At 41.3% G+C, this 24,120-nt stretch overlaps 1 protein-coding gene across 3 annotated transcripts; it reads right to left on the reverse strand.

Moving 5' to 3' along the window:
* Positions 1 to 32: 32 nt before the first annotated feature.
* Positions 33 to 21,709, reverse strand: taok1a (TAO kinase 1a). 3 transcript variants are annotated; one of them, XM_032509693.1, is made up of 20 exons: positions 21,399 to 21,709; positions 16,460 to 16,712; positions 15,448 to 15,519; positions 15,223 to 15,324; positions 15,083 to 15,128; positions 14,851 to 14,947; positions 14,642 to 14,755; positions 14,443 to 14,534; positions 14,107 to 14,200; positions 13,912 to 13,993; positions 13,615 to 13,782; positions 12,971 to 13,171; positions 12,659 to 12,787; positions 12,096 to 12,332; positions 11,882 to 12,010; positions 10,805 to 11,008; positions 10,419 to 10,658; positions 5,513 to 5,725; positions 5,183 to 5,365; positions 33 to 4,025 (listed from the first exon to the last, which is right to left on the reverse strand). In XM_032509693.1, exons 2-20 carry the CDS (start codon positions 16,589 to 16,591, stop codon positions 3,483 to 3,485), a joined length of 3,078 nt encoding a protein of 1,025 aa, XP_032365584.1. In that variant the 5' UTR covers positions 16,592 to 16,712; positions 21,399 to 21,709; the 3' UTR covers positions 33 to 3,482. The 3 variants fall into 3 exon arrangements, with proteins under 3 accessions (XP_032365584.1, XP_032365586.1, XP_032365583.1); XM_032509695.1 differs by having other exon boundaries at positions 12,659 to 12,784; positions 21,208 to 21,709; XM_032509692.1 differs by having other exon boundaries at positions 21,208 to 21,709.
* Positions 21,710 to 24,120: the final 2,411 nt, after the last annotated feature.

Raw genomic sequence — 24,120 nt, forward strand, 5'->3', positions numbered from 1 at the left:
GCACACTTGACGTAAAAAAAACACAAGGCCACTTATACTAAAATTACTTTATTACAGCTGATTTCTGTTCAATATCCCTCTGCCAACACAATGGTAAATATTATACAAACAAAATAGTAAATTTGATCCTATTTTTATTCTGTTTAATGTATCTTTTGTACACAATTTAAATCCACGTTTAGTACTTTACCATCTCTTATGTAGTATCTTCATAATCTCTGACATTCAATAACAAGTTCCACCATCTATACATTTTAATACAGGTTATGGGTTGTAGTGGTAATGTGCCAAAGAAGAATACTGACATCTTCAAGGAAATGCAATCTCTTTCATAATTTGCCTGTCACCACAACATCTTTTCAAGCCTTTTCACTTTGGCCCCTAGAGCAGAACCAACTTGTTTTTATACATTTCATGCCATCCGCCTACTGATGGGTGAACCATGGAGATGAGACAATGCAGTGGCATGTTGGCTTGGCAACTCAGGTATGGCACAGTGTTTGACCACAGAAAGGATCGCCATTTTTTGTTGTTGCCGTTTCTCAATCGGTATCCCATAAGCTTTCAGTCAGTAGGACAAAATTTGACATCAAAGTTAAAGCAAAAAATAAAATAAAATAAAATAAAATCCAGGGTTGTGGAGAGGTCTCATAACAGACAATGATTGATAACAGTATCCAGACGCCCTCACACACAACGTTGACATGAAAGTGAACAAAAGTTGCGCACACAAACTTAAGGTTGGCATGGAGGTGAGGTTTGATTGGCCTGACATTCAAACACTTGGCCTTGGCTTTTGACTAAAGGTAAGATTCTGATCATGATAAATACATTCCCCTTTTCTTCACCAAATATCCATAAATCAGAAAGGAAATGATAAATATAACCTGCTGTATTACAGTAACTTAACCAGTTACTTGGCATTAAAAAAAATTAAGTTTTGGGACTAAACCATATGTAACTTCATATAATGCATACTTTCAAGGATAGGATATATACACGTGGAAAATCAACATCCCACCTATTTAAGAAAAAGCATTTTGTGTGTCCTCAAATGTGATATATATCACATTATGACATTCAGAAAGAGCCAGCCTCTGAAAAGGTGGCTCTGATTCTGAGTGGAATGGGGACAAATTATCAAACGTGTGCAGTGGTGGAGAACAAATTTTGCCGTGATAAAGCTCAGAAATGGCCGCCTGACTAAAGAAGTGCCACTTAAGAAGATGACAGCAAACATATGCATATGAGAAATTCGGTCTGTGTACACAAAACCAAGAATATCTTTCATCGAGCTATGTCCAGACAACTCAAAACCACTTTGAGAGTGAAAGGTTTGCTAACATCAGTGTGGTCTGTCAGTTAAATAAAGTTAGTTTTAGAATTTATTTTACTTTAAATGTGAGTTTAGTTTTTATACGTTTTCTTTAATAAAATATACACATATGCACATTTAACTCCAGCTTTGTATTTCAAGGAAGCATAAATCGTTATTATCTCTAGATCATTAACTTTAATGGCCTTTTCAATATAATGTGTTAAAGTCTCCGTATGGATATAGAAATTGAAAGCCAAAGTGGAACAGAGAGGCTGTTACAGGGTTTAAAGGGTGTTTCTCCAATGATATTTCAACCACAAACCAGAGAGGAGGGAGTGAGCAGAGACACATTATCAGAGGAACTGCTTGAGCTATCAAAGGAATACCTAAGTGCTTTTTTGCCACATTTTTTTGTTTTTGGCTGTTTTCCCAGAGAGTGCGCTGAATCAAATTTTACATTTACATGTATCTATAATATATTGTCATCATGTGAGCATGTGCTTGATTCAGTCACCCTTGTTTTTGGGTCTCGATGAGATGGTGTAACAATTATGACATAGCACCTTACTTTTAGTGTACTTAACTGGGCCCCAACATTTTTCAACAGTGTTGTAGTTTTCTTGTTGGTGCCAAGCCTGCTGTTATGGTCATGATAATTGCCTTAACCTTTCCACCTGCTGCACATAATAGACTCTCCTCCGCAGACTTAGTTCAATTTGTTCTATGGAAACTGTATTCAAAAACATAACTAAAAAGCCTGCAGCATCCTCACATCCTCTAGCATGAAACGCAGAGGAGGAGAGGAGGAGCAGCTTTAGTTTCAACACACAGTAAAAGCTGCAGAAAGGGGGGAAATGCTTTCACTTGCATACTGTCTGTTTGCATACACTAGGTCTTGTCTCTACTTGTGAAATTGCTACACGACGAAAGAAAAAAAAAAAAAAAAAAAAAAAAAATCACAGCGCGGGTTGGCTCGACTCCTCAACTTAAGTACATGCGTACCGATGAAAACACTCCTCCACCAGGTGCTTTGCAAACAGAAGTAACGTTTTAATTTTACACATATTCCGCTGTATAAAGTGCTTTGAACAAGGCAGCAGTTTAAAAAGGCACTAATAAAAATCAACAGATCAATACTAGGATTGTTTTTGAAGGCAAATTAATCTCAAATTAATCTCGCAAATTGTTTCCCCCTCACAATTCCGCCTGTGAATGTGTCCAAGGACATTCTCTGCAACGCAGGGGTTTCCAAGTTCTCCCCTAGAGTACCACAACTCCAAAGACCTCAATATATAGTTACTGCTAAAGCAATTTTCTATTCCTCACCATTTATAAGACTTTACTGCACACACAGTGAATATAATAATCTGAGAAAAGTATTCGGGACCTCTGGAACTAAAATCAAACTAAACATACACTGGCACTAATGATACAATTTAAAATAAACTATAAACATCTGAGACAGATTTTTTTTAATCAAAAAAGGTTTAAAAAGGCACTGTAGTAGTGTTGGAGCACTAACACTGCTAACATTAGGTTATTTGGCTCTGAATTTGCTGAAGTCTCATTTTGGCTGATGACCAGGAAATCAGGTGAAATAAAACTACTGAGTAGAAGGAGGCATCTCATTTCTCACAAGGACCATTACAGCAGGCTGGCATCACAACAGCAAAGCAGCTTTAGTCTGGTCTGCTGCGGTTTTAACAATCGCCAGCAAAACTGACCAGTGTGTGAATGAATAGGAATCGGGTGAGTGAAAGAGAGGGGCTCCTAAATGAAATGAGAATACCGTGATTGTTTGATGCCACATTTCTTAGGACATTGTTAACACACGTCAAAGGCGTTTCAACAGTGTTTCATGTGCAAAATGAGAGCAATGGCTGTGGATAGCACAAAACATATATTTTAAAACTTTAGCAGGAGCGAGCTGTAAATAAAAGCAAATGGGACTATTTTGTGTTGACACTCAAATTGCTTATGTAACATAAATTTAAGGATCTGTACGTGTGCCGATAAACTGCCGTGAGGATGGGCTGCGTCTTTTTGTGGGCCCTTTTCGACCTGAGCAACATTTAATTCATCGCACATCCACATCTGTACGGGGGGGGTTACTGGATTCTACATTCTCCACGCTCAAATTCCAACACCAGGGCTGATGGGGGATCTATGTGTAGGAGAGGTGTGACCCGTTAGATATTTGAGAGGTGACACTGGTACTCCTGCTCATGCTCTGCTCACTGCGCCCTCCTGAGGGTGTCCTCCCCATTGCTTGGGGGCTGTTCTGTACACCTCCACTGCTACGGGACAGGGCTCCTGCCGATGGGTGGCCCCACGGTGATGGAACCCCACCTCCCTGCATGCCCTGCCCCCAGCATTGCTGCATAGGTGCCCCTCCCGGACTGGAGTGATAGTTGTGATGGCTGCCATGGTGGCTCGCCCCTGCGGCCGAACCAACACTGCCCCAGTGGGACCCTGGAGAGCTCCCGGATGGCCGCTGCTGCTGCTGCTGATGGTGACTCCAACTTGCTGGAGCCCCTGGAAAGCTGTGGCTGAGGCCCTCTGGGGAGATGTTTGCTAGCACCATGTTGCTGAAGCCCAGGCGCATACTCTCGGAGTCAAAAGCCTCAACTTCTCGGGCTTGACGTTCCAGCAGGCTCCGGATTCGCTCCAAGCGTTCATTCTGCAGGGATAACATCTCTTCCTCAATCTATATAAAAACAAACAAAAAAAACATGGTAAAATAACATATATATATATATATATATATATATATATATATATCTATATATATATATATAATATAGATATATATATGTGCTTCACAGTAGAGTAGTTCCGATACCAGTACCGGAAATGCCTCTGATACGACCTAAATCGCTGGTATGGGCATCGACGAGCACTAAAGTCTACGCATGATCCGATACCACGTAATTTAGACTTAAAAAAATAATAAATACACTGTAAAGTTCTTTATAAGAGTTATTATTCTGCTGATGACTGTCAAACTAGATGACAAAAGATAGTTCAGAAGGTTCTATGGCATTCATTCTCTGTATGCATTTCTTTTTTTGGGGGGGGGGGGGGGGGGGGGCATTTTTAAGGCCGCTATTGACAAGAGAGCTGAAGAAATAAAAAGAGGAGAGAGGTGGGGGGAATGACATGCAACAGCCGCAGGTCGGAGATGAACCCGGGCCCGCTGCGCCGAGGAGTAGACCTCTATACATGGGTGCCCGCTCTAAAAACTGAGCTATCTGGGCGCCCTCTCTGTATGTATTTGTTCATGCTTTACAAAGGGTTTAATTTGAGCAAGGCCATACAACACTGTCATACAATGCATACCTTGATATCACATACAGGGTTAGTAGTATACAGCTGTAAAAAATAATATATACATTTTAATCACACTGGTATCTGATTGGTACTCAGTATCAGCCGATACGCAAGTTCAGGTATCAAAATCGGTACATCTCTACTTAGTGATGGCCAAATGAAGCTTCGTAAACCAGTGTCTTTATTTTCTGAGCCCACTAGATGGCGCTCTTGGTTTTAAGAGAAAGGCCTATGGCGTTGCAATTCAGTGTATTCTCAACACTTCGTTGAACAGCGAGCGCCATCTAGTGGGCTCTGAAAAATAAAGACACTGGTTCACAAAGCTTAATCTGGCCATCCCTTTCTCTACTTCACAGTGTACATAATAAAATTAAGGATGGCTGAATTTCATTTATTGGCTTCAGTCTCATGGTCCTGGTAATGTGCAATGGCACGTGAATGGAACAGAGCCATCGTTAATGTTATTAGTAAACGCCGGTGCTTGCAATGACAATGGAGACAAATATAAATCTCCACGTGACAATAATTTCAAACCTTCTGTTCCAGTAGGGCCCTTCGGAGTGACACCCTCTGCTCCAGGTCCTTCCTCTCGCGCTCGTGCTGGGCATCAGTCTGCATTTTGATCTTGCTCTGGTAAGCGTTGAGAAGCTCCAGCTCTTGCTGTAGCTGCATTCGTAGGCCTTGGCACTGAGCCTCCTGAGTCTCGTCCAGACGAAGCTAGGGACAGACAGATCAGGATCAGGATCAAACAAGTAAATCATAAAAAACAACCATAATCAAATTGGGCAAAATGTAAAAACTTGTGTGGCAATTTCATGGTTTTATTTTAAAAATGTTCTACATTCCTGGCATTCCCAGACTCACCGCCTGTGTGGAAAGCATCTCATTGATGGAGTGGTCATACTGCTCTGCCAGGATGGCAAGTTTGCGGTGCTGCTCCTGCTTCAGCCGTTTAAGGACAGCCTTGTGCTCTGACTTTGGCGTGGTCTCCAACAGATGGTTTCTTAGTGCTTTGTACTGCCTGGTCTGGATCTTACATGTGTCCTGGAACTGCTTCTTGATCTGTAGCTCTTTGGACTATGTTATAGAGGGAAAAATAAATTGATGTAATTATGTATTTCTATATTTAAAAGCAAACATTAAAAGGCAGGGTTGGTAAAGTTGAAAAGCTAGCAAGATTTGAAAGCGGCATCTCCTCAGGGCTCTGTGTAACTCCTCCCCTTGGCCTCAGGGCTCCGCCCCACACACAGACACAGATGTGCATGTGTCGCAGCTTCAGGGCAGAGCGAAGAAAGGACCACAATTTAACTTCACGTCTCATTCACAGGCAAGCTAGCACCTAATGTTATCATACTAAATGTTTAAAACAAACATGTCTACTGTTAGCAATGCAGCGACGACGCGCATTGACCTCAGGCTCGTACACCGGAGGGGTAGAGTAAGCGCAGTGGGGGAAGGAGGGACTTCACTGCTTCATCCCAAGCGGACTGCGAGGCAGTGATCGGTGGGACTTTGCTCCTTTTTCAAAGCTCTTGCTGTCAGGGTGTAAAGACCATTTCAAACAATATATAAAAAGTGTATATTGGAAATAGTTACCAACCCTGCCAACAGAAAACATGAAACATCTACATTAGATCTGTACAATCTTAATATTTTTGGGCTTGAGACCAAGCAATTAGAACAAGAAAACCAGAACACATGGTTAAGGCAACATGGGTCCGCTTCTATTCATCATTCCATTTTAAACCCATTTGCCTAACCAAAGAGAAGGAACAAGCAACATAATCATTACTTTGATGCAGTCCTTATACTCTAAATTCTATGGATCAGTATTAGAGCACACCTTGGCTTATTCAAGATGAAAAATAGGTCTGCCTCGTACACTCGTACACTTCAACTGTGAGAGATGGACTCTAAAACAAAAATCACATTGAATGATTTTAAAATAATTAATTTGCATTTTATTGCATGACATAAGTATTTGATCACCTACCAACCAGTAAGAATTCCATCTCTCACAGAACTGTTAAGTTTTTCTTTAAGAAGTCCTCCTGTTCTCCACTCATTATCTGTATTAACTGCATCTGTATGAACTTGTTAGCTGTATAAAAGACACCTGTCCACACACTCAATTAAACTCCAACCTGTCCCCATTGGCCAAGACCACAGAGCTGTGTAAGGACAACAGGGATAACATTGTAGACCTGCACAAGGCTGAGGTGGGCTACAGGACAATAGGCAAGCAGCTTGGTGAGAAGGAAACAACTGTTGGCGCAATTATAAGAAAATGGAAGAAGTTCAAGATGATGGTCAATCTCCCTCGGTCTGGGGCTCCATGCAAGATCTCACCTTATGGGGCATCAATTATCATAAGGTAAGGGATCAGCCCAGAACTACACGGCAGGACCTGGTCAATGACCTGAAGAGAGCTGGGACCACAGTCTCAAAGAAAACCATTAGTAACACACTACACCGCCATGGATTAAAATCCTGCAGCACACGCAAGGTCCCCCTGCTCAAGCCAGCGCACGTCCAGGCCCGTCTTAAATTAGCCAATGACCATCTGGATGATCCAGAGGAGGAATGGGAGAAGGTCAAGTGGTCTGAGGTAGAAATAGAGCTTTTTGGTCAAATTCCACATTTTGGTCAAAACACCGTCCCAACCATGAAGCATGGAGGTGGAAACATCTTTCTTTGGGGATGCTTTTCTGCAAAGGGGACGGGACGACTGCATCGTTATGAGGGGAGGATGGATGGGGCCATGTATCGCCAGATCTTGGCCAACAACCTCCTTCCCTCAGTAAGAGTACTAAAGATGGGTCGTGGCTGGGTCTTCCCGCATGACCAGAACAACCCAAAACACACAACCAGGGCAATTAAGCAGTGGTTCCATAAGAAGCATCTCAAGGTCCTGGAGTGGCCTAGCCAGTCTCCAGACCTGAAACCAATAGAAAATCTTTGGAGGGAGTGAAAGTCTGTATTGCCCAGCGACAACACCAAAACCTGAAGGATCTGGAGAAGGTCTGTATGGAGGAGTGGGCCAAAATCCCTGCTGTAGTGTGTGCGAACCTGGTCAAGAACTACAGGAAACATATGATCTCTAGAACTGCAAGGTGTCTGTACCAAATAATAAGTTCTGCTTATCTGATGTAAATACTTATGTGCAAATTATTTAAAAATCATACAATATGATTTTCTGGATTTTTAGTTTAGATTCCGTCTCTCAAAGTCAAAGTGTACCTTTGATAAAAATTACAGACCTACATGCTTTGTAAGTAGGAAAACCTGAAAAATTGGCAGTGTATCAAATACTTGTTCTCCCTACTGTACATAAAAATATATAAAAAATAATTTTTAATAAATCAATTAACTGATCAGAATCAAGCATTGAATCCTTCTAGAAAGAATCATGATGCATCAAAGAAAATACACACACATATATATACACTACCGTTCAAAAGTTTGGGGTCACCCAAACAATTTGTTTTCCTGAAAAGTCACACTTATTCACCACCATACGTTGTGAAATGAATAGAAAATAGAGTCAAGACATTGACAAGGTTAGAAATAATGATTTGTATTTGAAATAAGATTTTTTTTTACATCAAACTTTGCTTTTGTCAAAGAATCCTCCATTTGCAGCAATTCCAGCATTGCAGACCTTTGGCATTCTAGCTGTTAATTTGTTGAGGTAATCTGGAGAAATTGCACCCCACGCTTCCAGAAGCAGCTCCCACAAGTTGGATTGGTTGGATGGGCACTTCTTGCGTACCATACGGTCAAGCTGCTCCCACAACAGCTCAATGGGGTTCAGATCTGGTGACTGCGCTGGCCACTCCATTACCGATAGAATACCAGCTGCCTGCTTCTGCTCTAAACAGGTCTTGCACAATTTGGAGGTGTGTTTAGGGTCATTGTCCTGTTGTAGGATGAAATTGGCTCCAATCAAGCGCTGTCCACTGGGTATGGCATGGCGTTGCAAAATGGAGTGATAGCCTTCCTTATTCAGAATCCCTTTTACCCTGTACAAATCTCCCACCTTACCAGCACCAAAGCAACCCCAGACCATCATATTACCTCCACCATGCTTAACTGATGGCGTCAGGCATTCTTCCAGCATCTTTTCATTTGTTCTGCGTCTCACAAGTGTTCTTTTTTGTGATCCAAACACCTCAAACTTGGATTCATCCGTCCACAACACATTTTTCCAGTCTTCCTCTGTCCAATGTCTGTGTTCTTTTGCCCATCTTAATCTTTTTCTTTTATTGGCCAATCTCAGATATGGCTTTTTCTTTGCCACTCTGCCCTGAAGCCCAGAATTCCGCAGCCGCCTCTTCACTGTAGATGTTGACACTGGTGTTTTGCGGGTACTATTTAATGAAGATGCCAGTTGGGGACTTGTGAGGCGTCTGTTTCTCAAACTAGAGACTCTAATGTACTTATCTTCTTGCTCCGTTGTGCAACGAGGCCTCCCACTTCTTTTTCTACTCTGGTTAGAGCCTGTTTGTGCTGTCCTCTGAAGGGAGTAGTACACACCGTTGTAGGAAATCTTCAATTTCTTAGCAATGTCTCGCATGGAATAGCCTTCATTTCTAAGGACAAGAATAGACTGTCGAGTTTCAGATGAAAGTTCTCTTTTTCTGGCCATTTTGAGCGTTTAATTGACCCCCCAAATGTGATGCTCCAGAAACTCAATCTGCTCAAAGGAAGGTCAGTTTTGTAGCTTCTGTAACGACCTAAACTGTTTTCAGATGTGTGAACATGATTGCACAAGGGTTTTCTAATCATCAATTAGCCTTCTGAGCCAATGAGCAAACACATTGTACCATTAGAACACTGGAGTGATAGTTGCTGGAAATGGGTTCTATACACCTATGTAGATATTGCACCAAAAACCAGACATTTGCAGCTAGAATAGTCATTTACCACATTAGCAATGTATAGAGTGTATTTCTTCAAAGTTATGACTAGTTTAAAGTTATCTTCATTGAAAAGTACAGTGCTTTTCCTTCAAAAATAAGGACATTTCAATGTGACCCCAAACTTTTGAACGGTAGTATATATATATATATATATATATATATATATATATATATATTGTTTTAAATGTATTATAAAAAGTTACTGTCTCCAGACATGGAATCAGGAATCAGCGTGACTGAAAGAGGATTGGATAATGGACAACAACTTAGAATTTAGGCAAGAGTGCAGAAAAAAAAACACTGGCCAAAAGGAGAAAAAAAAATTAAGTTTTGTATCATATGATCTAATAAGACATGCATAAATTAATTATGCAAAACACATATAGGCTGTTCTTCTACTTTATGACCTTACATCTGACCACCTCATGTTTCATGTTCTCCACCTTTAAACATGACTGAGCCTCTGACATGGAAGATCACTGCGAGAGAAGGTGACTTCCACAAGCATGTTTAAGGCTTAAGTATGGAATGACTACAAAATAAAAACCCCAGTAGACAAAAAAAATTGCATTAAAACTTGTGTGACAAATACTGCATATGTCAAAATCTAACAAACTCAGATTTATATGCATTTTAAATTAATGCATTGAAGTGTACATAAAAGAGATGCATCAATAATCTGTTTAGAATCGAATTATTGACTTCTGAAATCGAATCGTGAGGTGCCCAAAGATTCCCACCCCCATTGCATATAAAACAAGTACCCAGAGCAACATTTTATTATTATTGAAAAGAGAGTATCTATTGACTATTCAATGAACATGCATGCGCACAAGCCGAGTTCTCACCTTGAGGCTCTTGGGCTGCTGGCGAACCTCCATAACATGTTTGCGTCGAAGTTCCCTCTCCCTCCTCTTGTTGTACTCCTGCTGATTGGTGAGCTCCGTCTGGTGCTGCAGACGGATGAGCTCCGCCCTGGTCTTTTGGATGGTGCTGACCTGGCGGAACTCCAGTTCTTGCATGGACTCATGGTGCCGAAGAAGCATGGCATGTTCCAAGTCCTTCTGGGTCTGACGCTTGTTTAGCTCCTAATTGTGTGCATGTGGTGAGACAAAGAGATGAGACTGTCACGCTCCAAAGATATCCCAATTTTAGTTTGTTAATCAATTCATTAATGTTTGTAACATTTGAGAGAGACCCAGCTGTACAATGTACAAAGAGACAGAGTGCTGACCTCACGCACTAAGTCCTGTTCAATATTGTGGCGGGCGATCAAGATCCTCCGTTTGAACCTGCGGCACTCCAGGTCCAGATACTGCCTCTGTCGGCGCTGCAAGTTGGCCTCTTCCTCAGCTTGGAAGTGTTGGAAGTTCTCCTTCTGCTTGGACAACCACTCCTGCTTTTCTTTCTTGGGTGTTGACTGGTTTTCATTCAACTCCTAAACAGAAGAAAGATTGCAGGTCACTTGTAAAACAGACTTCCATGGTACAGACTGATGTCCATTTGCTGATTGCAAGTAAACAGAGACTAATGGCGTTTTTCCATTACATGGTATCTACTCGAATCGTCTTAACCGCGGTGCCCCGTCCTCCTTTTTCATTGCAGATTAGTACCGCCTCATAAGTGAAGCGAGAGTGGCTGGTCGTCATAGCAGGAAACTGCTGTGACCTAACGCTACACACACACACAAAGAACGTCGAAGGTGTGTTGTTTTTTACTCTCGGCATGCGGCTGCTGCTAGTGAAGGCCAAATGAAGCTTTGTGAACCAGTGTCTTTATTTCCTGATCCCACTAGATGGTGCTCTCTGTGCAACAATTGGTAGACAATACACTGAATTGCAATGCCATAGGGCCTTTCTATTAAACCTAAGAGTGCCATCTAGTGGGCTCAGGAATTAAAGACACAGGTTCACGAAGCTTCATTTGGCCAGTACTTTGGCCAGAAGACAACTTTTGTTTCAAAAGAAGCTGGAGGCAGCTTAAAAAATAATAAAAATAAATAAAACCCTGGCTGAACTACTTAAACGTGGCAAGTCTGTTCAGGACACCCCCGTCTATCGCTAGCAATGATGACGCAGTGAATAGTGATGCTCCAACCAATTAGCCTGCAGGTTTCCACGTCACCTTTTTTGGTATTGCGTTGGTACTAAAAAAAAAAAGTCCCTGTTAGCACCAGGTACCACGGACTTTTTTCATAATGGAAAACCAAAACACGCAAGTAGAGTCGAGGAGGTACTATGCAATGTAAAAACGCCACAACGTCCCATACATTATGGCGTTTTTCCACTAAAGAAGGCGTGGATCTCCCTACCTCTTTGAGTTGTTCCTTGCGAAGTTTGTATTCCCGTTTCTGGGATTCAAGGAAGCTGTTGAGCTCTTTCTTCTGCTGACTCTGAATATGTTGCTGGAACTTCTTTTCATCGTTGGAAAAGGTTTTTGCCTAATGGAGAAATGTACATAATAATCAGTTTACTCCAGGCATTTTGTAAATCTTAGGTGAACACAGAAATGAGCTGAAAGCATACATCTTTCTCCATGGACGCCTGGTGCTTCTTGATCAGTTTCTCCATCTCCTGGGCAAAGCTATTCCTCTGGTTCTCCAGCTCCTTGTCCAGGCGGAGTCTGTGCTCATCCATCTCAGCCTTCAGCTTGTTTTCCAGAGCCATCAGCTGTTTCTGGTGCTGCCGTCTCATGCGCTTGTAGCCCATTATCTGCTCCCTTAACTCAGAATCCTGCTCATGCTCCTTAATCTGGCGAGTGAGCTGGAAAACACAAGACCCAAATTCTCTTCATATTTTTTTGGTTGGTAAGAACAAGTTTTAGACAACGATACCTCTAGGAGGCTTCCATGTCTTGTAAGGTTTTAAGACAATATGAAGGAAATGAAGAACTATCTTTTAAAGTGCATATACAAGGGCTTAAAAGGTTTCAAGCTGGATCAAGAACTACTTCTAGCCTTAAAGCAAAGGCATCAGGGATCACAAGGACAATTCTTCAAAAGATTTTGGATGTCCAGCAGCTATTTACACACACACAGTCATTTTATCCATCTTCTTATTTGATCTGCAAATACAATAACTGTTATTACCACAGAGGCTGTGCGTATAGTAGCAAAGTGTTCGCGGTTCCGTTTTGGCCGCGGAGTGTGTACAGGCGGGGACTGTGGCTCAGTTGGCCGGGTGTTAGGCTCCGATTCTTCTTTATACGTCTCTTCCTCCTAAAGCATAGCCAAAAATGCACCCAACATGTAAACAGCAGAAGAAGATACTGCAAAACAATAAAATGTCTCTCATGCTGTATTTAAAATGAATAAATAGATCATATAATAACAACAACGAATTCATATAATACATTTGAAAAAATCCCATCTGAAGGTCAGGCTGTAACCTGAACATCTTACCGGTTTGAGGTGTATTACCGAGCTGTTGGACATGACTGTGTGGCCTCCCTCAACGTCCACCTCGCTCTTGTCATCGCCTGCATCAGTTAGACTGTTGACAGAGCTGCTCTGTGAACTGGCGCTGATTGACATACTGGGTATGGATTGGTTGCTCCCAACACTGTTCACTGTACCCGTCCTACCCACGCTGTGTTCTGGCTCCTAAAAAGGTCACACACGTCAGACAGTAACAAGGATTCAACAAAGCGCTATAATAACGTAGAATAATAATAATTTATACTTTTATTAATCCTGTTGGGAAAGTACAATTTAAATTCTGTTTTCTTAGAATTCCCTACGCATGGGCCTGAAACACAGTGTGTACAGTAAAGGGGGGGTACAGTGCCTTGCTCAAGGGCATCTGGCAGCGTGAACTGGCATCTCTCTAGCTACCAATCAACACTCTGTACTTTGGTCCGTACTGGGAATTGAACCAGCGACCCTCTAGTTCCCAACCCAATGCCCTATGGACTGAGCTACTGCCATCCCCAACGACACAATACTAGAATATACAACATCCCTACACTGGACACGACAGAGATTATACAAAAAAAAAGGAAAAGAAATGCTGCCTAGCTGTAGTTGAAAACAGTTCCATCACAGACCTCATCTTCATCTTGTGCCTCCGTTGTGGGGCCATTATGGGCTTCCTGAAACAAGAGCTTCTTCATTTTGCGATACTGCAGATTGTCAAGCTCCCGCACTGCATCCTTAGTCCGACTTATCAGGTCTATTAGAACTGATTCTGGTCGCTCACGCTGGACAAATGCATGCTAGAGGAAGAACACAGGAAAGACTTGCATTAAAATTGTGACTTCTAATATGGTTATAGCTCTACTTCTAAAAGGGTTTATTCCTAAACTATACACTTAATCCCTCATAACATTTTTTTTTATTCTTACCTTTAAAAGCTCCTCAGAGTTCGGCCTATCCTGGGGGAATTTCTGAAGGCAAGAATCTACAAAGTTTCGGAAATAATCCGTCCTAAAGTTGAGAGATAGAATGTGGAAAACGGATAGAATTGTAGTAATTTTTTCGGACTCAAGTTTGTTTAAGAAACAATACACAATCTCTTATTGATGTCATTCTAAACTCACCATTCACTAGACTGCAGCATGGGGCTCTCATTCTGTGCTATATGGTATAAGGCACTCATTGCATTCATGTTGAACAGTGGAGGCTTCCTCTCAGCTACAGACCAAGTAGTGGGTTACATCACGGCGTCAGATGTTGCGAAGACAAATTAAATTATAAGAGAGAGAAAGAAAAAGCAACGTCATTCAAGTATTGACTGAATAAGTGAGCAAAATTATTGCTTGCAATGAGAGGTTAGTAAAAGTGTAAAAAAAGAAAAATGGATGTGGATGCAAGCAATGTAACAACAAAGCTAAAAGGTAGATGTGAAAACAGGCCATATACAACGGGGGCCGTACCTAATTCAATGCAGGTTATTCCCAAAGACCAAATGTCCACCTTTCCATCATACTGGCCCTCATCCATAGCTAAAATTACTTCTGGGGCCATCCTGAGAAAACAAACACATTCAGCACAATGAGAATATGACAATGAATAACAATTTAATGGGGAGTTTGATCAAACAGAAAACTTTAACGTAAATGTTTTGTAGCGCACCAATATGGAGTCCCAACAAAGGAGTTGGCAGGACAGGCGATGGAGGCAGAGCCAAAATCCGCTAGTTTTACCTGCCCCGGCTCCGTCAGCAAGACGTTCCCCGCCTTGATATCTCTGTCAAACACACAAGAGGAAATGATTCCAGCTCCACACAGAAAACAGAATGCCTGGACACATAAGCAGTGTCCAGCATGCACCCAAACACTCACCGGTGAATCATGTTGTGGGAGTGAAGATAAGCCAACCCTTGAAGAGCACCATGGGTAATTGCAGCTATTTCAACTTCTTGCAGAGGTTTCTTGTGAACTGGAAGGGATACAGTCAGCGATGCAAATCAAGAAAAAGGTGACAAGGATAAACTAGATGACTGAAACTACCGTTTCCGTTTGTAGTCATGCCGCCTCATGCAATGATCAGAACAAAGAAGGATTTTCAACTCACCTTCTAACAAATCAGAAGCAGAGCCCAGACAATACTCCATCACCAGCTGCAACAAAACAAAGAGTTTTGTGTGAAATTGTTTTCCCCTCAGTGGGTAGTACATTTTAGTCATCATCACCGCCTCTCATGTAGAATCTTACCCAGGCCGTGTGCTCTCGCAGGTAACAGCCTTTGTACTCTATGCTGTTTGGGTGTTGTATTCTCTGCAGGAATTTCACCTCTTTGATTATGTCTTGCCATTTCTGTGAAAATAGTAAAAACAAATTAGAGGACAGCAACAACCAGCAAACAAAAAAAACACTCATGAGTAAATGTTATTACCAATTTCCTGTTAACAGGATATAGGCTAGTGAAAGCTATCATACCTCAGTGGACTGCTTTCCACTGTAAGACATCTTCTTGATGGCCACCACCTCATTTGTCCGCACATCCCGTGCCTGAAGGATAAGCACATTACATATTGGTGCAATTCTCATCTTTACTTCACAAGATCACCGCTAGGATATGGTTTGGTTCAGTTACTTAAGCTACATGGGCTAAAGTAGTAGTACCAGCTGTATTTTGAGATAACCATGCAACCTATTCATTTTATCATGTAATATTTGCCTGTAAATCTTAAATGATGTCTTATATAATTATTAAAATCAACAATCACAGTATGTGACCTCATCATGACATACACAATCTGTATTAGAGACTCAACAACATGATCCACATTCAAATGCAATGTAGCTGTTGTGGCATTTTATAACAACAAATTGGGTCTTGTGATATAATTCTCTGCCTCTAACTGCTTGGGTATAATATCCACATCCCACAGACTATATAACCCATCTTAGCTAACACATTGTGCAAAAGTATGTCCAAAATAATAGGCTTGAGTGTCACAAAAAACAGTTGTGCATTGTAAGAATCATTATGAAATATTTGAAAGCGTCTAAAAGGCCTTTTAGAACAACGCTCTCCCATTGCTGAATACTGAAACAAAACTGAACGATTTACCAATATCATCCAAATGGCCTTCAAGCACATTCTGAATAGACTTCTAGGCTGACACACTCATGTTGCACTTTTTGCTTTCTCTCTTTGTTAGCAGTTTACAATCTTGGAAAAATGGAATTGTGCCCTTCACGTTACACAGTGCTATACCAGACATATGCCCTTGTATAGTTTATATTAGCTGAGCCAGGCTTAACCTTTCTGCTCTGACATGTTATTCTTTGGACCAGACCCCTATTTGTCCCAATGTGCCACACAGTGCCCACCCTGAAATGAATGACGGGGCAGTTTTTTCTTTTCTTTTTTAAACACAGTTCTGATGTCAGACTGAACATGGTCTAAGGCTTGGTCCAAAGCCTAATAATGCAAAATACTCACAAAATATACAGCACCAAAGCTGCCATGTCCAATCTCACGCAGATCTGAGTAGAGCTTTTCTGGGTCCTCCTTGAAGAAGAGCTCAGCAACGTCGGGGTCCTTCAGGCTCCCCGCCCGACTGCTGTTGGGCATAATGGGGAGTTGGGGGGGGGCAATGCCGCTGCCGCCAGGAACTATCTGGGTCTGCGACAGCGACTTGAAAGCCCCCACCGATGGCTCATCTGCAGGACAGTGGTCTCATGTGTGTTCAGAGCTAAAAAGTACAAGGAAAAATAGGAATGAGTACACAAAAAAAAACAGCAGCAAAGGGGTTTAACCCTAATGTAGTTATGTGTCCCCCAATATACATTACAGGGCTTCATTTTTAATACTGAATGGACAGCAGAGAAGTATAATATGATAGTAAGGTAATGTTACACTATATTAATAAAGCTGTTACAGTGAGAGTCAAGTTGAAGCAAGTGACACATCACACGGCTCTCTGGCTGTCCATACATACTACAGCAGAGCCTATATACCTGAGTGAGAGAAGGCTACGCAAAACATGAACTAAACCATGATGTCAGGTGCAAATGTAAAGAAATGGCAAGTCGGAAATCCTGAAGGTAGCAAGAGAAAAGTCTCCCGTTTCCATAGTAACAGCAACCACGGTAAGGAAACCAGTGGGCTGTGTCTTGATCAACTCTCCTCACACCGTCAGTGACTGGTATATAGACCAAGAGATGTGAGGAGGCTACATCGAAACCCTCTTGCAACTGACAGTTTCCAGCTCTAACAAAGAAACCAACTTAACAACACACTGCTTCACTGTGAGATCGATGTCTGAATGGAAACAAAGCATTCCAGTGATGGGACTACTTGTTAAACCTGTAGGTACTTGGTAAACAGGCATTCTCAAACATACCAAACATTGTCCATATAGCCTTCCTACACGATTAAAGGATCAGTTTGTCAAAAATCACAAAACACGGGCGCCCACAAAGCTCAGTTGGTGGAGCGGGCATATATCTATTATATATACACACACACAGTGCGTATGCATATATATATATATATATTTATATTTATATTTATATGTTCCCTCCTCGACACAGCGGGCTGGGTTTGACTCCGACCTACAGCCCTTTGCTGGATGTCATTCCCCCCCTCTCTCTCTCTCCACTTTAATGGCTCCAGCTGTCCTATAAATAAAGGTCAAAAATGCCCAAAATGCCCTTTCTCATTCAATGCGTTTCCTTTATTTTCATGACTACTTACATTGTAGATTATCACTGAAGGTATCAAAACTATGAACGAACACATATGGAATGATGTACAAAAAAGTGTGAAATAACTGAAAACAGTTCTTATATTCTAGTTTCTTTAAAGTAGCCACCCTTTGCTCTGATTACTGCTTTGCACACTCTTGGCATTCTCTTGATGAGCTTCAAGACGTAGTCACCTGAAATGGTTTCCCAACAGTCTTGAAGGAGTTCCCAGAGATGCTCAGCACTTGTCGGCCCTTTTGCCTTCACTCTGCGGTCCAGCTCTCCCCAAACCATCTCGATTGGGTTCAGGGTGACTGTGGAAGCGCAGCACTCCATCACTCTCTTTCTTGGTCAAAGAAGGCCTTAATTCGCGCAGTCTCCTCTTAATCCTTGTGTTGTCTTCTCATCAAAATTGAAAATCAACAATTTTGTTGACGCTTAATCAATGCTTTTAACTTTCTTATATTTTTGTCCTTTTTTTCCAATGTTGGTCACTTTTTTTTTTCCTTCAATACTACGTGACACCAAATTATTAACTCTAGCTCTACAGTTATTTTTAGAATTTGTGGTAAATTAATTTCATATATAGTAAATTATACCTCATGTTTGAGTTAGAAAAGCAGACATTAGGAATTATTTGGACTAAAATTAAAGGAATGTATGTTGATGGATAATCACAGACTGGAATATGTCAACTTTTACTCAATACTGTTTCAAAACCACTTACATTTATTTTTCAATTGCTATAAAACTGAATTAGACACACCAAAACTAATGAAAGTAGAGATTTGTACTTGCCAAAGAGTGTTGTGGGGAATCAATCATATTTTGGGTAATTACAACTGGGTAGTCAAAATGAATATTGATATAGGAAAATGGGTCAATTTGACCCAAGGACAACATGAGGGTTAACAGTTGTTCTAGAGATGTGTCTGCTGCTAGAACTCTGTGTGATATTCATCTGGCCTCTAATCTGAGCTGCTGTTAACTTGCGATTTCTGAATCTGGTGACTCAGAGGAACGTATCTTCAGCAGCAGAGGTGACTCTTGGTCTTCCTTTCCTGGGGCGGTCCTCATGTGAGCCAGCTTCGTTGTAGCGCTTGATGGTTTTTGCGACTGCACTTGGGGACACATTCAAAGTTTTCGCAATTTTACGGACAGACTGACCGTCATTTTTTAAAGTAATGATGGCCACTTGTTTCTCTTTACTTAGCTAATTGGTTCTTGCCATAATATCAATTCTAACAGTTGTCCAATAGGCTGTTGGCTTTGTATCAACCTGACTTCTGCACTACACAACTGATGGTCCCAACCCCACTGATAAGGCACGAAATTCCACTAATTAACCCTGACAAGGCCCACCTGTGAAGTGAAAACTATTTTAGGTGACGACCTCATGAAGAACACCAAGGGTTTGCAGCGCTATCAAAAAAGCAAAGGGTGGCTTCTTTGAAGAAACTAGAATATAAGACATGTTTTCAGTAATTTCACACTTTTTTTCAAGTACATAATTCCACATGTTAATTCATAGTTTTGATGCCTTCAGCAATAATCTACAACGTAAATAGTCATGAAAATAAAGGAAATGCATTGAATGAGAAGGTGTGTCCAAACTTTTGGCCTGTACTGTATATATCACAAAACCCCTATACCCAATTACATAAATGGCTACTAGTGGTGTTCAGTGTTGAAAAAATTAAAAAGCTTTTCTTTTTTAATATAAATAACGTCCTAGGTACGCTAAATAATCATCATCATCATCATTACTGAAAGGAGCTGTTAACAGTTTTCTTCTTCTGAATGTGAAAAATACTGAAGATATTCACAGTATGGGTGTGGATGAACCGGATCTTAAACGCGCCATTAAAAACCCAAACTGCCTGCATGACTGGAAACAGAGACGTGGGATACTGTGTTTGGTTTTTGGATGAAGTCATTCTTTAAAATTACAGAAATTGACAGAATATAACAGCTTCACTCACTGCTGTAAAACAGATGTAGACTGTAAAAGATCACTGAAGATAGTTTACTGAGTCTGTTAGGCTCAGATGATCAGCTGCAAACAGATGCAGAGCTGACGCTAGAGTCACAAGACTTCTTTCCCAGCCTGGGAGAAACAGCCCCCAGTTCAAGCAGACATCTTTTGTCTCACAACAACACTGAACAACTCACTATTCCACACAGATGCAGCCACAGCCCTAAAATAAAGCCTCATTACCATGTGGGACTGTGCCTCTTGATTGCCATTGTTCTCTTTACTACATCGTTGCTCATGAATGAGCTTTGTTGTCATATCTCGTGATGGAATTTTCAAATGTAGACAGTGAGCCCTAAAGTAGTGTGATGATAACTGATACCTTCATCACACTCTCACTCACACACACACACACAAGAATGCAGCAGGACAGGACAACAAAGCTGGAGGGCTGGAATTCCCAATGTATGCCCTCACTGGGCTGCATTTCTCAGCATTTCCTGTTCGCACAGCTATAGGGAGCTAGGAAGGGGCCCCGGTGAGCATGTTGACTAGTGATTATCCGTCTGCCTTGACTTAACAGCAAGGGCATGCTTACAGACATCCATTACAATTGCAGACACAGTAAAAAGACAGTTTATGAAGCTCTCATATCACACAGTTAATTTCTCTTTACAAAATACAATTGCCATCACATTTTAAAAATCAGTAACCTTACACGGTTTATCAGTAATGTTGTTCGGTTAAGTCATTTCCTAATGGCACTCCAATCCATAGCACAACACATAATCCTATAGTGTCAATCATATTTACCTGTATGTCAAAGAGCATAAACCAGAGATGCATGTTTATCTACAGGCCTAAATCATTTTACATGAATGGAGAAAGATGGCAATTGGGCCTAATCAGTTTGTATGTAGGGATAGACACTTGTACAGTAGTGATATTACTCTGACAATTTTAAACCACTATCAAATGACCAATTTTTGCCTAAACCCTATGATATACGAGTTAAAACTAGTTGCCAAGCCTTAACCCTACCTGCTGCGTAATATCATCAGTTACCTGTGGCTGGGTATTACCTCATTGGAGTTGCAACACAAGTGAAATTAGAGAAAGCACTTAGTGGGATTTTCTGAAAGTTGTCACTTTCCAACAGCGGTTTCAAGTAAATCAAACTAACAAAGTGTGAAAGGTAAAGACCCGCAGTGCACTCTCAAGCGTGCTCAAACAAATTATTCAGTAGCTCTTAAACCAGCCAACGCTGACTGTAACGTTCATGTTAGCTAGCTACACACCAAACTTAACGTTAGCTAAATTACGTGTCATATGACCAAACAACCCGAGCAATATTCGCGACGTATTTCCAACGTAAACAGTTGAGTGACTACTCGAATGATGTGGAATTAAATCCACTTCAAGAGTCATTTACAAGAAACGACTAAATTAGCACGCTAACCTATGTGATGTTTGCTAAGTTAGCTTAGCCAGTTAGTTAGCTAGCTAGCTAGCTAGCTGAAACTCACCCTCTCCTGACAGGCCAGGTTTCAGCACTGTAGAGAATGTCGTGTAATTCAAAACAGTTTGGGATTATAAAGTATTCTTCCCGTTTCATCCCCGGCGCAGTAATTTCGAACACTGAATCCTTGCGGTTCGTGACGCTGTCAGTCGATTATAACGAGCACATTTACGAATAATTGTAGGTTAAAATCCCCACCCTCGAAGTATCTGGGGTGCCAGAATAGTCGAATCCCACTCCCAGCCCAGCTCCAAAGATGGCTGCCGAGCGCTCCACCGCCGCCTCCCTTCGTGAAAATACGTTGTGGAGAATGTGAGGGAAGTTCAAACACCTCCCAGACAACCAGAAACAAGTCGCAAAGTCGAAAAACCGGGGGTTTCACCTAGCACACTGACATGTTGACAAGTTACTTAGCTATTTAGTTAAACTGTAACTCTGTCTAACTTTCCGTCTTCCTTCGGCATACTGCGAACAGCAGTTCCGCCCTGCCCGTTGTAGTTACAGTTAACTTTCTCTGACCCAAAACCATACAGAGGTGGAGACATAATAAAGAAAACACTCGGTCGGCCTTTGATATACTGTGTCAGTATCAGTAGGCTACTCTTCTTTTAGATTTTTTTTTTTTTTTATTCATTTGTGGTTATTTCCTCACATTTGTTTCTGACTATACAGTAGAATAGATAGGTCATTTATAATATATCAATTTTCCCTGCAATAGAAAATGCTGATATCTGAAAAGTAGAATTGATTTTCATTGTTAGGGTTAACTTGTTTATATAATGTAAAGTATTAATACTTGAACCTTCTGTAGTGAGTCTGTTTAATGTGCATGACATAAGAGCAGACGTCTATTCATAAAAAATGTAAAAGTTAGCAAGCCCAAAATTAGTATTTCCTTTTCTGGCATGGACATGGTCAGTATATTTCATGGCAGTCTGCCAATTACATTCTTGTCTTGAAAGTTTTTGGCTTTATGGGGGCACCAAAACATAATATAACACAGAGTAAATGACTTCTTAGGAACCCTCCAGAAAGAAGGTACTTTCCTCATTTTCTAATGTAGACATTTAATCTGGCAAACCGTTTAGATGATTTTTTTCAAATGCTGCCACCCAGCCATCTCACAAGCATATTCTTGGGTTGATGGCACCCCTTCATTCCTCTAATCCTCAAAGAATCTGTCTGGCCATCATTAAACTAGTTTGGACCCAGGTTCTTATTGTACATCCCTCTTAGGATTGACCCAAATAAAACAAATCTGGGGTCGAATGGATCCTGGGTCCCTGCAATCAGACATTATGCAATTTTTAATTCAATTTTATTTATAGTATCAATTCATAAAAAGAGTTATCTCGAGACACTTTACAGATAGAGTAGGTCTAGACCACACTCTATAATTTACAAAGACCCAACAGTTCTAATAGTTTCCTCCAGAGCAAGCCACAGTGGCAAGGAAAAACTCCTTTTTAGGGAGAAACCTGGGACAGACCCAGGCTCTTAGGCGGTGTTTGACGGCCGGTTGGGGTTGAAATGAGGAGTGGCAATAACAGTCACAGTAAAAGATAATGGAACAGTGACTAAAAATAGTAGTTTTTTAGTAGTTCATCGCCTAGCAGGGCACTGCAGGGCATTACAAGGCACAGCAGAGCGTAGCAGGGTGTAACAGGGCATCGCAGGACATGTAGCAGGACCACGGCGACAGCTGCAACCATGATTTTGGAGCCTGCCTGATCCAAGGAAACATGCTGGGGGGAAAAGAAATTAGGACTCTGAGGAATGACTCCCCAGAGCTAGGTTAGTAACAAGCATTTCTGGGACGTGGATGCACACAAATGGAAAGATAAAGGAGAGAGGAGCTCAGTGTGTCAAAGGAAATCCCTTGGCATTCTAAAACTATAACAGCATAACTAAGAGAGATGGGGTAAAGAGAGGAGCCTGGTCGGGCTGTACTGCCCTGCCTCTCTCTGGTTTTATTATATTATTGATTACATGGTAGATGAATCTGACGACCATAACGAGAAGCAGGTGGGCCGGGTTAGGCGGAAGCTGCGACTATATATCTTTTATATATATCCCAGTCCAAAATTCCTGGACCTTATCCACAGGACCATAGGACATGAAGTAATTGACCATCCTCTGTCTTACATTTCCAACAATTTGGTGTTTCTTTTCAAACAAAGTTATAACAATCAATAAAAACGATACATAATCTTGATCGCACCCCACATCACATGACATAGTTTAATAATTACAAATTCGGTCCCACTCCTCATCATCTAGTGCAGTGGTTCCCAAACTTTTTCAGCTCAAGACCCAAAAGAGAAATTTGGTGTCTCCCCGGGACCCAAATTTACAAAAAATACACCATGAATCATTGTAACATCTACATTTTTAAACTGTGGACAAAAGACGGAACAAACCATGAATTTAAATGTATATCAAGTATATTTATTCCATTATAAAAGTAAACAAAAACAGAAAAGGTCTCTATTCTCCTTTCTGTGTCTCACCCCTTTCTCAACTCATATGTTCTCATCCCCTCCCATCATCCCTCAGTCCCGACACCAACATTTGTTTAAATAATGCTGACTTGAATTTAATGAGATGTATTTGGCTGGTTGAAGATATCAACCAGCTGATCTAGTCTAGGTTCGGTTTTTGAAAGTGCCCCATTCTGAGCTCATGCTGAGCATTTAGTCTGTTCTCTGCCAATTGGCGACCCAATGAAACGGGTCTGCGACCCATTTTGGGTCCCGACCCTAAGTTTGGGAAACATTGATCTAGCGTAATACTTACAGCCCTTTTCCATGTCTTCTTCAGGGTTGCCATCCCCTAGGTTCTGCATTAGCATGAAATGCTACCCAGAAGCCGCGTGACCTTTTCCATATTTCATCAACACCTTGGCTAAACATTCTGGTGC

The sequence above is a fragment of the Etheostoma spectabile genome, chromosome 3 (assembly GCF_008692095.1).
Source record: "Etheostoma spectabile isolate EspeVRDwgs_2016 chromosome 3, UIUC_Espe_1.0, whole genome shotgun sequence".
Lineage (NCBI taxonomy): Eukaryota > Metazoa > Chordata > Actinopteri > Perciformes > Percidae > Etheostoma > Etheostoma spectabile.

Bases quoted from the DNA above. Each gene is read 5' to 3' on its own strand.
- taok1a (XM_032509693.1), bottom strand. From the start codon at position 16,591: ATGCCCAACAGCAGTCGGGCGGGGAGCCTGAAGGACCCCGACGTTGCT. The intron at 14,535-14,641 runs GTGCGCTACAAA...TTGTTTTCTCAG, and splicing joins TTTGTTGGGACTCCATATTG to GATGGCCCCAGAAGTAATTT. The intron at 12,788-12,970 runs GTAAGATGTTCA...GCTATGCTTTAG, and splicing joins CGGTAATACACCTCAAACCG to GAGGAAGAGACGTATAAAGA.